At 39.8% G+C, this 15,973-nt stretch overlaps 1 protein-coding gene across 1 annotated transcript in view; it reads right to left on the minus strand.

Annotated features, from left to right (window-relative positions):
* LOC108706552 (adhesion G protein-coupled receptor A3) overlaps positions 1-15,558 on the minus strand; it is a 45,934-nt gene extending 30,376 nt beyond the window's left edge. Inside the window, exons 1-3 of the mRNA XM_018243068.2 lie at positions 14,963-15,558; positions 2,851-2,922; positions 1,052-1,123 (exon numbers count right to left, since the gene is read on the minus strand). Of these exons, the coding sequence (XP_018098557.1) occupies positions 1,052-1,123; positions 2,851-2,922; positions 14,963-15,207 (389 nt within the window). The 5' untranslated portion in view covers positions 15,208-15,558. The remainder of the gene's footprint in view (positions 1-1,051; positions 1,124-2,850; positions 2,923-14,962) is intronic.
* Positions 15,559-15,973: the final 415 nt, after the last annotated feature.

Here is a 15,973-nt window from a genome sequence, read left to right on the forward strand (position 1 = left end):
AAAATCCCCAGACACCATGTCTCTCTACATGAAGAATTTGTGCAAAAGGCAGTTATTTTGTTAGATTTTGTTTGTACTTGAATCAGTTATCTGAGTGCGGTCTAATTCATCTGCTAGTAAAGGAAGCCCCCAATAAGATATATTGGATCCAACGTTCAATTAATATCCGACACCCAACTGCTGCATGAAGACAGGACAGATGCTGAGAGAGGAATAATGAAGATAAAGTTGATTATTCCAGAAACAGTACAGAATGAAGAGAAACAGAAGCCGAGAGAAATAGTGAAGATAAACTTGATTATTTAAGAAACCATGCAGAATATTTAATTGATTGTAAAGTTTCTTATTTCAGTGCTAAGAAGCTTATATAAAATTAAAATTTTGTGATAGTTCCCCTTTAAAGAAGAGCATCATCTACTTGGTGCAAGAGGTAAGCTTTTAACTTAAAGGAGAAGCAAAGGCTGTATTTACTTGGGGCAGGCCCCAAGTTCTTCCAGCGAGCACCATTGGCTTCCGGCTTCTTTCTTCTTGCATGCACATTAGCACAAAAAAGCCTAGCTCTAACGAAGAAGTCAGCAATTTCGTTCTACTACACATGCATCTGCCCCCGGAAATTTGATGAAAGAAGAAGGTAGCCGATTGATCCGTAGTGCTCACTGGAAGAACCCCCAGACCGGTGCAGTTTTCTCCTGTGAGAAGTATATATAATCAATTGGGGGTGCCTAACTTTTGGCACCCCCAAGTAAATAGGCCTTTCCTTCTCCTTTAAGGCCACTGGCAAGTGTCTTTCATATTGGCACCCCATTGTGATAAACAATTTCCTTCTGCTTTAAAAAGTCACATGTTATGAAGGGTTTGCAGCTTAAGAATTCAGCAAGTCATATTGCACAACTTTTATAGAACACCATTTATGACCCGATAACATCCTTGCAAGACAATTTACAAGGGCACAACTGCCAAAGACACAACTGTAATAAATTGGGCAGAGAGTCAATAATTTGCTAACACTAAAATATGTTTTTGCAATGATTAAAAACAGGTTCCTACTTACAGTCGTTTCAGAGACACAAGGCCGAGGAATGCTCCAGGTTCAATAGAACTAATCAAGTTATTTCTGAGATCTCTGGAAATAAAGAAAATAAATACATTGAAAGGCTTCAGATTAAAAACTTTATAAAATAGCTTTCATCACAAATTAACGACTATAACCTGGTTTTGGGATGGGTTATCCGGAAACCCTGGTTTTCCACACTGTTGCATCAACTGTAACCGTTAGTTTTGAAAGTGAAATGTTGCCCTATTCTTGCCTGATACAGGATTTCAGCTGCTCAACAGTTCAGAGTCTACTTTATCGTATTTTTCCTTTCATAATGCGCCAAATATTTTCAGTGGGTGACAGGTTTGGGCTGCACTGTCAGCATACGGTGCTCTAAGACCTTTATATGCTGTTCAGCATTAATGGTGCTTTCCTAGATGTGAAAGTTACCTATGCCATGTGCACTAATCCCCCTCCATACCATAACGGATTTTGGCAATTGAAATGTGCACTTATAACCAGCTGGAGGGACTTTGTTCTCTATAGCAAAGAAGATGTGGCATTTATTATATCCAAAATGAGTTTAAAACATTTGATTTGTCAGACTACAGGACAAGTCATCAGACCTTAAAGGGATACTGTCATGGGAAAAAAAAAATTTCCAAAATGAATCAGTTAATAGTGCTACTCCAGCAGAATTCTGCACTGAAATCCATTTCTCAAAAGAGCAAACAGGTTTTTTTATATCCAATTTTGAAATCTGACATGGGGCTAGACATTTTGTCAATTTCCCAGCTGCCCCAGGTCATGTGACTTGTGCCTGCACTTTAGGAGAGAAATGCTTTCTGGCAGGCTTCTGTTTTTCCTTCTCAATGTAACTGAATGTGTCTCAGTGAGACATGGGTTTTTACTATTGAGTGCTGTTCTTAGATCTACCAGGCAGCTGTTATCTTGTGTCAGGGAGCTGCTATCTGGTTACCTTCCCATTGTTGTTTTGTTTGGCTGCTGGGGGGGGAAAGGGGAGGGGGTGATATCACTCCAACTTGCAGTACAGCAGTAAAGAGTGACTGAAGTTTATCAGAGCACAAGTCACATGACTTGGGGCAGCTGGGAAATTGACAATATGTCTAGCCCCATGTCAGATTTCAAAATTGAATATAAAAAAATCTGTTTGCTCTTTTGAGAAATGGATTTCAGTGCAGAATTCTGCTGGAGCAGCACTATTAACTGATTCATTTTGAAAAAAAATTTTTTTCCCATGACAGTATCCCTTTAAATGATTTTGGACACACAGAAGGTGGTGGTGCTTCTGGATCATGTTTATATATGGTTTCTTGTATGCATGGCAGAGATCTGACTTGCATTTGTGGATGCGGTGCAAAGTGCTCACAAACAAAGTTTTTAGGGAAGTATTCCTGAGCCCATGCAGTCATTTTCACTCATCTGTGAAACGGTTTTGCCTGACCTATACCCGAAATTCCTCACAGCATATATTTTCATTAAATAATTTTCTCATGTTGTCTTTGTACTATTTGCAATGAAATACAGGGTTTAAGTGATTTGTAAATCATTCTCTTTTTATTTACATTTTACACAATGCGCCAATTTTTTGACAATGGGATTGTACTTGTGTGTGCCTCCCTTTTCCCCGAGATGTGCTTAAAAACAAGAAATAGATTGTAAGTTAGATTGTTTGTTACATTATTGTAAGACTCCTGTTTCATATAAACAAATGTAAAGTGCTGTGTGACTTGCTGGAGCTATATAAACGAAGGAGGATGATTAAAAATGACACATACAATAGGGCTACTTACAGTCTTTCGAGGAAACTTAGACCCTCAAAGGAACCGTTGGTTAATTCGCTAATCTTATTGTTGTTGAGAATTCTGCAAAAAAACAAAACACCATCATGAACAAAACGCCTGGGAAGAGATGCTCAAATTAAAGGACACATTGGGAAAGTACAAAGTTGTACTTAATAAAGTATAAATAAGTTAATGATGATAAATACATCTTGAGAAGGTTATTGGGTTGAGAGGCCGATTTTCCACTTTCATTACTATGAATATAAACATTAACAAAATGATTCAAGAGTGCTACATTGTGTGATTTACCCCTGCAGTGTCTATATACTGTATCCTGTTTGCCTGTCCAGGGATATTGTTGTTTCTTGCGAGGGGAAAAGAAAACACTGCACTAAACTAATGACTATAGCTGGGTTAATGACTAATAATTGGGTGACATTTGCAGACATGTGGCACCCCAGACAGCTGCTATTGCATTCACAAGGTGTCCCGTACTGCTCTTTAAACTCCTGCTGTTGCACATGTGCAGTGTAAGAAAAGGTAGTGTTGGTTTTATAATAGATAGTTCCAATCACTGTGTGTGATTTGAGGCAATAACAGCCTATGGGTAAGGGCACACGTGCAGATTCGGGGAGATTAGTCGCCCTGGCGACAAATCACCTCTTCTTCGAGGCGACAATCTTCCGGAACTGCCTTCCCGCCAGCTGTAATGAAAAATCGCCAGCGCGATGGCACTCGCGGCGCATCGCTTTCCGAAATCGCCCGAAGTTTCCTTGTGAGGCAACTTGGGCAACTTTGGAAAACGAAGAGCTGCGAGTGCCATCCGTCTGGCAATTTTTCATTCTAGTGGGCGGAAAGGTAGGGGAACAAGAGGCGATTTGTCGCCGGGGCGACTAATCTACTCGAATCTGGCCATGTGCCCTTACTCTAAGGGCAATAATCCTAAAAACAAACACAAAATAAAGGTGGCCATACAAGGGCCGATAAAAGCTGCCGACAGACCAAGTCGGCAGCTTATTGGCCTGTGTATGGGGCCCCCGACGGGCTTCCCCGAAAGTCGGCCAGATCTCGATCGGATGGGACAAAAAATCCCGTCGCATCTGTTCGTTGATGCGGTCCTGCGATCCGACCCTCATTCCCATTCAAGGTGGGCATATCGGAGAGAGAACCGCTCGTTTGGCGACATCGCCAAACGAGCGGATCTCTCCGTGTATGGCCACCTTAACTTATTTACTGTGCATTAGATCAGCATTTGTAATGGCACTCAGTGGTTGAATGCTCTTCGGGTTGCCCAGTGCCTATAATTAGTATCTGAATGGAATGCCAGCTTATGCCTTAAAGTAGGTAGCAGAGCTTTGCTCACTGACGCATGTTGCAAAGTTTAAAATACTTACGGGGTAATGTAATAAAAGGCACTAAGTTTGCCGACCCACAGCAAGCAATCAGCAGATAGAATTCAATAGTCATCTGTTTAAATGCAAGGATCTTATTGGTTGCCCTGGGTTACTGCTCCTGGGCAAACATATGGCCTTATATTATATATAGGGGTATCGGTGCTACAGCCATAAAAGTGATAGCGGAAGCAATGTGTACTTTGAGTGATATTATTATTATTATTAACATGTATTTATATAGCGCCAACATATTGCGTAGCACTGTGATATCACCATTGCACTTTGTGCGTTCCAGTGTATGCGTTTCTCAGTGTATGCGTCTGCTCCAATATGGCGCGGATTACAATTTATTGTACAAGTATGAGACCTGTTATCCAGAATGCTTAGGACCTGGGGTTTTCTGGATAACAGATCTTTCTGTGATTTGGATCTTCATACTTTAATTCTACTAGAAAATCATATAAACATTAAATAACCCTAATAGGCTGGTTTTGCCTCCAATAAGGATTAATTACATCTTGGTTGTGATCAAGTACAAGCTACTGTTTTATTATTACAGAGAAAATGGATTTTTTTTTAAATTTGGAGTCTATGGGAGAGGCTTTTCCATAATTCAGAGCTGGATAATGGGTTTCTGGATAACAAATCCCATACCTGTATACATTATATCCGTTATCATTAATTAGTTCCAGTGATTCAAAAACGGCGCTGAATTCGCTCAAAAAAAAAAAAATAATACACTGAATTCTAAGTTACCAATGTAATTAAAAACTCAACTAAAAGGAAAAAAAGAGATTTATTAACTGTTAAGAATGAATAATTGTTTCTCAGGACAGAACATGGGCCTGACTATGAATGCTTCTCAAACGTGGAAGATTATTTATAAAAAGATTGGATTTTAGTGGTTTTTGAAACCATGACTGTAAACTCACAAACTCTAAAACCATGACTGTTCTAATTATAAAGTGCTGAACATTCAAAAAAAAAAAAAAAATTTAATACATCAAAAGGCTACATTTTTTGTTTTTTGGACAATTTATAGTAGAGAAACAACTTGAAAGCCTCTAAAAGTCAGATTTGATTTAAAGCTGTCAAATAGGATCAGCGCAGCTCCAACTGAATTCTGTAGCACCTTAAAGGGGTTATTCACCTTCCAAACAATTTTTTCAGTTATTTTCAGATTGTTCCCCAGAAATAAAGACTTTTTTCAATTACTTTCCATTATTTATTTTATACTGTTTTTGAAGAATCTAAGTTTAAAGTTGAATGTTGGTGTCTCTGGTGTTTGAGTCTGGCAGCTCAGTAATTCAGGTGCAGACTCTGAACTGTTACAATTTTGCAACATTTAGTTGACCTACTTCTCAGCAGCATCTCTGGAATATTAGCAACTATTGTATCAATTCTAACAGCTGCCTGTAATGAAACCCAGAGATTCTGCTCAGCAGGGACAAAGATAAGAAATGGATCAACTAAATGTATCAATTCAGAACAGTTTACAGGGACGCCCCCCCCCCTCCCAGAACTGCTTTAGAAAGTGAAAAATTACACTTTACACCTCAATATTAGAAAAACGGTGACGGATAAAAATAAAAAGTAATTTGGAAAAGTGGTTATTTCTGGTGATCTATCTGAAAACAACTAGTTGTTTGAAAGTGAACAACCCCTTTAACAACTTTTACTTGGTTAAGTTTTGCCGTAGAGGTTTTCATGGTTTTTACACTTCATAAACCTCTAGGTGTTTTTTTTTTAGGAATATAGGAAAACTGCACGTTTTTGGAGATTCGTGGAAAAAACTAAATTCTATTGTTAGTAAATGGGCCCCTTAGTTTTACCCATTTAATCTGGCCCAGCAAATCATTCTGTTCCCCTCTAAGTTATTACACAGAGCAAAGGTTACATTGCAGTATTTGATATTTACACAAATGAATAGAAGCACATCTCTAGTATAATCAATCATCAATAAACTCAGGAGCTCATGTGAGAATAAACTGAAATCCTGGTGCTTGTAGGGTGCACCAGCTTATCTAGTGAATAATACGCATAAGCTTCCAGCGGTCACTGTATACATCCCCCTGTATCTAGTCACATTGAATTTAGTGGAGATTTCTAGGGATGCACCAAATCCAGGATTCGGTTCGGGATTCGGCCTTTTTCAGCAGGATTCAGATTCGGCCGAATCCTTCTGCCTGGCCGAACCGAATCCTAATTTGGAAATTTCCTTTCCTGAACCTAATTTGCATATGCAATTTAGGATTCAGATTCGGTATTCGGACGAATCATTCACCAAGGATTCGGGGATTCGGACCATTCCCAAATAGTGGATTCGGTGCATCCCTAGAGATTTCAGCACTAGATGGAGTATCTTTACAATGAACTCATTTCTGGCAGAAGTACAACAAGCTACAGGAATTAAAATATAAATTGATCTTGAAGTTATGATTCCAGGGAGACATCCCCTAAGAAATGGACTGCAAACTGGCTGCTCTCATGCCCACAAAACAGTGTAGTGTTATTTTGCCCCCAGCACAGATTGTGAACCGGGATAGAGTCCTGCGCGGAACCAATTTCTAAGACCCGACACGCAACCCGCATTTACCCACTTTAATCCGCTACCCGACCTGCAACCCACCGACCACCATCAAACAGGAAGTGACGGTGCTGCAAACCAGAAATTACGTCATCACAAGTGGGCGGGACAGAAACAAGTTTTGTAAAACTTTAAAAGGAGTAAAATATTACATAAGAAAAGAAATTTAGATGAGACCCGCAACATGACCCGCGGGTATACCCGCACCTGAAATTCCTGCCCTCATTCCGCAGGGTGCCCACATTTTTTGCTGATAAACCACGGGTACCCGACCCGCTGCAGGGCTCTAAACCAGGGCAGTCATGTTGCCTGCAAGTTTACTCCTAAACTAGGGCAAGGACATTCTGCCTACAATGTATATATATATATGACCAATATAAAAAAATTTAAGGCTCACATTTTCTATTTTAAGTTTGCTATTCCCACTGCATTTAGTTTAGATCAATTCTAATTGACTAGGTTTTGTAATATGTAGCGACAAAACACAAGGCATTCCTCCCCATGTAATACCATATCACTCACAGCTGCACTGTGTCTTTAAACTTACTGTGTGGTCTATGAAAGGGGGTGCACAGCCACTGCTAAAAAAAAAGGGACATTTATTCACTGGCGTTTTTTCAATAATATGGCCCGGGCCACTACCAAGTCACTATTGGTTATTATTATATTCTTGCGAATCTCAATTTCATAAAATAACAGAAACTGGTTGGGGAGACCTATAATAGCTGCACCAGGACAAACAATCTCCTAGCATAGTAGGTATCGATTACTTTATTGTCTCATTAACTAACCTCCAAAACGGAACTCCCAACCAAGTTAAATCAGAGCAGCTGCTCCATTATTAAAGCATGGCAAGTAGGTGACAATGATAATGTACAGACACTACAGAGGTGCTGGTTTTTTACCAATAAATGACTGGAATGCATTTGTTAGAAATCTCACTTCCTGCTCTAAATGCTGCACCTGTTAGGGGGTAACAAATTAACAACAAAGTGCCATTTGATAAATGTGTGTCTCTTAGTCAGAAGGACTATCTTCCCACTATTAAAGGAGAAGGAAAGCTACGGAGGCATTTTATTGCCAATAGATTAGCTGCAATAGTGCAAGCTAGAATGCTATATTTATTCTGTAGAATGTTTTACCATACCTGAGTAAACAGCTCTAGAAACTCTCTGTTTGTTTAGGATAGGAGCTGCAGTATTAACATGGTGTGACATCACTTCCTGCCTGAGTCTCTCCCTGCTCTGGGCTCAGATTACAGTAGAGAAGGGAGGGGGCAGGGGGAGAGGAGCAAACTGAGCATGCTCTTGCCCAGGGCAATGAGGTTTAAGCTGAAGGCAGGAAGTCTGATACAGAAGCCCATGTGTACACAATAGAAGGAAAGAAATGCAGTTTTTCTTTTGACAGGGGACTCAGAGCAGCATTACTTTGGGGGTTTACTGGTATATTTAGATGGACCTTTCTGATAAGGCTTACTTAGTTTTAACCTTTCCTTCTCCTTTAAAGGGGAACTATTGAGAAAATGAAAATGTAATATAAGCATTCTCATACTGAAATAAGAATGTTTCTTAATACAATCAATTGAATACTCTGCATCTTTTCTGAAATAATCAAGTGAATCTTCACTATCCCTCTCTCAGCATCTGTTTCTCTTCATTCTGTCTTCATGCAGCAGTTGGATGTCAGATATTCATTGACAGTTAGATCCAATATATCTTATAGGGGGGATCCCTTTCCTATCAGATGTATTAGCGCTCATCCAAATAACTGATTCAAGTACAAACCAAATCTAACAAAATAACTTTCTTTTGCACAAATAGTGCATGTAGAGATATATGATGTCTGGTGATTTTAATAGAGTGAGCTCTAATACATCTTCTAGGCAAAAGGAGCCCCCCTATAAGATATATTGGATCTAACCGTTAATGACTATCTGACACCCAACTACTGTATGAAGACAGAATGAAGAGAAACAGATGCTGAGAGAGGAACAGTGAAGATAAACTTTATTATTTTAGAAACGGTTCCGAATTTTTAATTGATTTAGTTTCGAAAGTTTCTTATTTCAGTGTGCTGAAGCTTATATTAAATTTAAATTTTTGAGATAATAATAATAATAATAATAATAATAATAAATTAAGCTTTAGGGTAAGGCCAGATGAGGAGATTCGGGGAGATTTTGTCGCCTGGCGACTTATCGCCACGTCTTTTGCGCGACTATCTCCCCGAACTGCCTCAGCGGTTTTTCCCCAGTTCGGGGAGATAGTCGCGCAAAAGACGTGGCGATAAGTCGCCAGGCGACAAAATCTCCCCGAATCTCCTCGTCTGGCCTTACCCTTAGACTGAGGAATTGCCAGATAGTCGGAACTGAAGAACCAACACATTTTGCACAAAACCAATCATAATGGGTCATTAACATAATTGAAAGGGTTATCTCACCAGTCTGCCCATAATGCAAGAGGTAAGACTGACCCCCTAGGACATCTCCCAGTATTGTTTGTTGAGTAGTTCACTTTAGATGCTTATAAAATTGCTCTTTTTATCACTCTTTTCCATTGGTCTTTTTTATAATTTCTAAATTACTTGCCTTCTATTCTGCCTCTTTCCAGCTCTCAAATGGGGATCACTGACCCCAGCACCTAAAACACCTATTGTCCTCTGTTATTCATATTCCAATTGCTCATTCAAACCACTGTCTGGTTGCTAGGATAAATTGGATTCTAACAACCACATAGCTTCTAAAATTCCAAACTGGAGATGTACTGAAAAAATAATTAAATAAAAACACAAAAAATAAAAAACAAAGACCAATTGCAAAATGCCTCAGAATATTAAAGTTAAAGGTGAACTACCCCCTTAAATGGTCAGACCTGCCCTGGAAAGCCATATATGTATGCGTATATTCCAGTCATCGTTGGGGACTAAAAATTAGATTAACTAGTAGAAAATGAGTAATGAATTAATTTCAGCCATTACTATAAACTTGCAGCAGGAAAGAATGTAACACAAACCATCCGATTTTGCCAGAGTACAACTCCTCCTCCTTTGTTTTCCCCAGTCCTGCATGTCAATGCTCTGTGTAATAACAATAGTACTATAAAACGATTTTTAAACATCTCAATATAACGCAGAACAATAAAAAATAGAAATATCTTAAAAGGGGTGGTTCGCCTTTTAGGTAACTTTTAGAATGTCCTAGAACGGCCAATTCTAAGCAACCTTTTAATCGGTTTTCATTATTTTTTTATCGTTTTTTGCCTTTTTCTTCTGACTCTTTGCAGCTTTCAAATGGACGTCGCTGACCCTGTCTAAAAAACAAATGCTCTGTAAGGCTAAAAAATGTATTGTTATTGTTACTTTTTATTATTGATCCTTTAATTCAGACCTCTCCTATTCATATTCCAGTCTCTTATTCAAATCAATGTATGGTTGCTAGGGTAATTTTGACCCTAGTAAATTGAAGAGCTGCTGAATAAAAAGCTAAATAACTCAAAACCTTAAATAATAAAAAATGAAATGCAAATTGTCTCAGAATATCCCTCTCTACATCATATTAAAAGTTATCTTAAAGGTGAACAACCCATTTTAAAATTTCAAACACTTTTTTCAGTTAGTTCACCGGTAATAACTATTTTCCCAATTTCTTTATATTTTCTATTTGTGACCGTTTCTCTAATATTGAAGTGTAAAGTTTCATTTTTCACCTTCTAAAGCAGCTCGGGGGGAGGGGTCGCCGACTATTTAACTGTTCTACATTTAGCTGATACATTTGTTATCTTTGTCCCTGCTGAACAGAATTCATGAAATCCTGTTAGAATTGATACAGTAGTTACTAATACTGAACAGAAACTTCTGAGAAATGTATCAACTAGTTTTATCAACTAAATGGAGCAAATTGTAACAGTTTAGAGTCTGCAGCCGAAAATGCGTACATACTGTATTAATAAAAGATACTTATGTACAATAAACTGCAAAATGAAATTTTATACAATCCCTACACATTTCTACAGTGAGAAATTCAGCCAAGCAGCCAAAGTTCATCCTTGAGAAAATGAAAAAAACCTGAGTTGTTCCTCCTGCTCCGATTTATAGCTTAGTCAATGGATAAATGCCTTATTAACACCATTTGTCATGCATTTTGTTGTCATTTTATTATGCCCTCAAACGTTTTGTGCCCAGTAACCGATACAATCGGTGTGTATTTGTGAATAGAAATGTGCAAGAAAGAACAATACTTATCCATGAGCTGTGACAATGCCAAGCTAAGAATAAACAAAACATTGAGTGCTAAAGTTAAAGGAGAAGGAAAGGTTAAAACTAAGTAAGCCTTATCAGAAAGGTCCATTTAAATATACCAGTAAATCCCCAAAGTAATGTTGCTCTGAGTCCCCTGTCAAAAGAAACACTGCATTTCTTTCCTTCTATTGTGTACACATGGGCTTCTGTATCAGACTTCCTGCCTTCAGCTTAAACCTCATTGCCCTGGGCAAGGGCATGCTCAGTTTGCTTCTCTCCCCCCCTCCCCTCCCTTCTCTACTGTAATCTGAGCCCAGAGCAGGGAGAGACTCAGGCAGGAAGTGATGTCACACCACATTAATACTGCAGCTCCTATCCTAAACAAACAGAGAGTTTCTAGAGCTTTTTACTCAGGTATGGTAAAATATTCTACAGAATAAATATAGCATTCTAGCTTGCACTATTGCAGCTAATCTATTGGCAATAAAATGCCTCAGTAGCTTTCCTTCTCCTTTAAGGAAGGTAGACTAACTAAAGAAGTAGTTAGAAATGTTGTACATTGTGTTTTGAGCTTCTGTACCAACCCAAGACAACCACAGCCCTTTAGCAGTAAAGATCTGTGTCTCCAAAGATGCCCCAGTAGCTCCCCATCTTCTTTTCTGCTGATTCACTGCACATTGCTCTGTGCTGCTGTCACTTACTGAGCTTAGGGACCCACTCACAATATACAGTACACATAGAATAGAAATGTCACAATATAAGGCTGATTAGTAATTAATACAGATCATTACTACATGGCAGCACAGATACCAGTGTAATTAGCATCAGAATTTAATAATCAGCAAACCTGTAGCATCATCTTATATTACAGACCAACCTCATTTTCTGCTGGATAATTAGTGACGAGCCCTAAGTTTAGCTTCTCAACAGCTGCTCAGAGCCCACTGAGCATGTGAGTGTCACAGACACTTTCCAAGATGGTGACCCCCTGTGACAAGTTTGAAGTCCTGGATCATTGTTGCTATTGAAAAGCTAAAACTTTAGGCTGGTGCAATAAGTTCATTATATCAAATATGCCATTTTTAGTCATTCATTTTCAGGGTTTAGTTCTCCTTTAAGGAGAGCGACGTCTCTTATTTGTAGACAACATGCTCTCATACTGCACAGCCTGTAAGTATCCCTGGTGGCAAGGGCTTCTCATATATTCATAAAACCACATGCATTTTTATTTTCATTACCCCACCCCCCCCATTACCAAAGTCTGAGGAGCAGACAATCAGTTGTAACGCCTGTATTTATTTTTATATTTTATTCCCATTCTAGTACATGGTACTTTGTACGGCTCATTGGCACAAAACACCTTTTTGCTTCAGGCACCTTGTTCAAGAGGGTAACATTCCGCCTGCACTTCCCTAGAGAAAACATGAACTTGGTACCTGTGCCTCAGAGCTGACTAAAACAAGGTGACGTTTCATCAATAATTAATCATTGTGCCATTAAGCTCTCACAAGTAAGAGATGTACCTACACATGCCAACTACAAGTCCTCATTGTGTCAATTATTCCTTCTCAGAAAGTCTCACTTAAAACTAGGGATGCACCGAATCCAGTCGAATCCTTCTGCCCATCTGAACCAAATCCTAATTTGCATATGCAAATTAGGGGGAGGGGAATCCATAACTTTTTGTCACAAAACAAGGAAATTAAAAAGTTTTCCCCTTCCCACCCCTAATTTGCATATGTAAATTAGGATCCGGTTCAGTATTCGGCCAAATCTTTTGGCGAAGGATTGGGGGGCTTGGCTGAATCCAAAATAGTTCAAGCAGAACTACACCCCTCAATAATAAAAGCCCCTAATTACTACCCTACATAGCCCCCCTCGCATAGGTGATTTTCCCTGAAAGTGCCCCAAATTCTTTAGGTGCGCTTACACTCGTATGTTTTAACAGCAGCAGAAGTGACAGGGACACCACCCACCATCCCTTGGGTGCTACCCTTACACAGCAAAGTGAAATCGGCAGGGTGTCATGGCAGCTATGCTGGAGAGTCTACAGAAATAAAGGGGTAGTAGACATTTAAATTTTCATAAGTTATCCACTGTCTTATGCTTAGCAGCTTTTCAATATGTCATAATTTTTTATAATACACAAAAGCCACGAATATGCTGTAAATATAGTGAATAAAGTACCCCCTCTTGTAAAATATAAGGATATTATAAGTTACCGAGGAGTTCCATGACCATATAAAAACACAAGGCCGAAAAGCCATGAATATCTTGTAAATTATATCCTTATAAACGGTGAGTTCTGATGTCATCAGTTATTAACCGTGAGTTCTGATGTCATTTCTGTCACGACTCACTGAAACTTGTGTATTATAATAAATAAAGTACCCCCAGTTGCAAAATATGAGGATATTAGAAGTTACCTCGGAGTTCCACAACCTGTATAAAAACACTCAACCTTCGGCCTTGTGTTTTTATATGGTCATGAAACGCCTCGGTAACTTATAATATCCTTATAATACACAAAAGCCATGAATATCCTGTAAATTATATCCTTATAAACGGTGAGTTCTGATGTCATCAGTTATAAACGGTGAGTTCTGATGTCATTTCTGTCACGACTCACTTAAATTTGTGTATTATAATAAATAAAGTACCCCCAGTTGCAAAATATGAGGATATTAGAAGTTACCTCGGAGTTCCATGACCTGTATAAAAACACTCGGCCTTGTGTTTTTATATGGTCATGAAACTCCTCGGTAGCTTATAATATCCTTATATTTTACAAGAGGGGATACTTTATTCACTATATATTTTACAAGAGGGGGTACTTTATTCACTATATATTTTACAAAAGGGGGTATTTTATTCACTATATAAACGGCTCTTGGTGATGTCATCCATTATAAACGGTGCTTAGTGATGTCATTTTTGTCACATGGCTCGCTAAAACTTGTGTATTATAATGAATAAATATGAGGATATTAGAAGTAACCTCGGTAATTTGGCCTCGTGCCTTTATATGCTCATGGAACTCCTCTGTGACTTATAAAATCCTTATATTTTCCAACAGGGGGTACTGTATTCACTGTATATTGTATAGTTTCTCAAAGATTTGCCTTCCTGTGAGGCTGCAACATTGTTCATTGTGAAGTTACAAATCTTATTGTTGCTCATTATTACTTGGCTAACTATTCAGATTCCACAAACAACAATCATCCAGCACACGTTATATGTCATTTCTTCTGGGGGGGGGGGGTGCCCGCAAAATGTTGCTGGAGTTGCCATATGAAATAATAAAGACGGTTTTATCTTTACAAGATGAGAGTGCTGCTAACTATCCAGATCCTTCTACTATTCAGATCCCCCTACTATTCATATTCCTGTCTCTCAAACAAGCCACTTCCAGGTTGCTAGGATAAAGGGGGACTATAGCAACCAGAGAGCTGCTAAAATTCCAAACTGTAAAGCTGCTAAAGAAAAGGCTAAATGAACTAAAACAAACAAACAGCCGCCTGTAGGTCAGCCAGGGAGCTTTCTATTAAATAACATTACAAGAGCTGACACTCACATTGCAGCTGCTGGACACTGAAAGCGGCCAATGAAATGATGGCTTAGAGACACGGGACAAATGTAGGAAAGCAGGGGTCCCAATCTGGGTTGAGGCGCTGGGAATTGTAGTCGAAGCAGAGATGGAGGGGCCCACAGGTTGGGAATCACTAACATATTAAGTGAAAGCAATAATTGCTAAGGGACCTACATTGATCTATTAAGTGATATGATAGAGTTGTGCTTGCCTCTCTGTACTACATTACCCAGAATCCCCAGAGAGGCAGCTGTAAGGAGTAAAGCACAACACGGCCCAGCCTGTATAGAAGCCCCAGCTGGTCTCTGTACTTACAGGGTGCTGGTCTTGTTGGGGAAGGGCCCCAGGGGAAGACTCCCGTCAGCCCCGAGTCCGATACACACAACTTTGCCCGTTTCACTGGCCGCACTCCTGCTCGCTGCCCGGGGCCTGGCTTCCTGCTTACAGCCCGGGGGCAGAGAAACGACCAGGCCGCTGCCTCCTCCTGTTTCCCACTCAGCAGACAACACAATCCCCGCCAGCAGCAGCAGCAGCAACAACAGCGATTCCAAAGTCGCCATCTCCGAGCTCAGCGTTTCAGGCCGATCTCTCAGTCCTATGAGTCCGCTGTTCCCCCCAGTGCCCGTGTCGCCTCTCAATTACCGCTGTCTCTCCGTGTGAGGGTCTAGATTTCCTGTGTGGGGCCTGCCCGAGGGACAGATCTTAGTAGCAATGGCCGGGCCTCACACAACTTGCCTGCTGTCCCGGCATCCTCTCCTTCCCTAGCGTCTCCATGCACAGACATGCTCCCGGGGAGGGGGTGAGCTGCCGGACACACACACAAAGGGATCACAAGGGGAGCTCGGCTCTGTAGGCGGGGACCACTCAGGCCCCGCCCCCCCCATTATGGGAGGATGGCACAGTCCTAGGTCCTTCTCCTGAGTGTGAGATAGAGCCGGATCATTAGTAACTGAGGGGGAGCCCAGGTCTTCCCTCTTTCTCACTGTCAGCTCCTTTATTCACGTTTGCAACGTATGAGATATATCCAGGCTGCTGAACGGCTATTGTTAATATTTTAGCTATTAATTACATACTAATAAGAGAGACAGACATTATTATTATATATTTGAAGGTGTTGTTCACCTTTAAAGGTACAATACAGTGTAAAAATAAAAACTGGGTAAATAAATAGGCTGTGCAAAATAAAAAATGTTTCTAATATAGTTAGTTAGCCAAAAATGTAATGTATAAAGGCTGGAGTGACTGGATGTCTAACATAATAGCCAGAACACTACTTCCTGTTTTTCAGCTCTCTTGGTTTACACTGACTGGTTACCCCGGTTACCA

This window comes from Xenopus laevis, chromosome 1S (genome assembly GCF_017654675.1).
Source record: "Xenopus laevis strain J_2021 chromosome 1S, Xenopus_laevis_v10.1, whole genome shotgun sequence".
NCBI classification, from domain to species: domain Eukaryota; kingdom Metazoa; phylum Chordata; class Amphibia; order Anura; family Pipidae; genus Xenopus; species Xenopus laevis.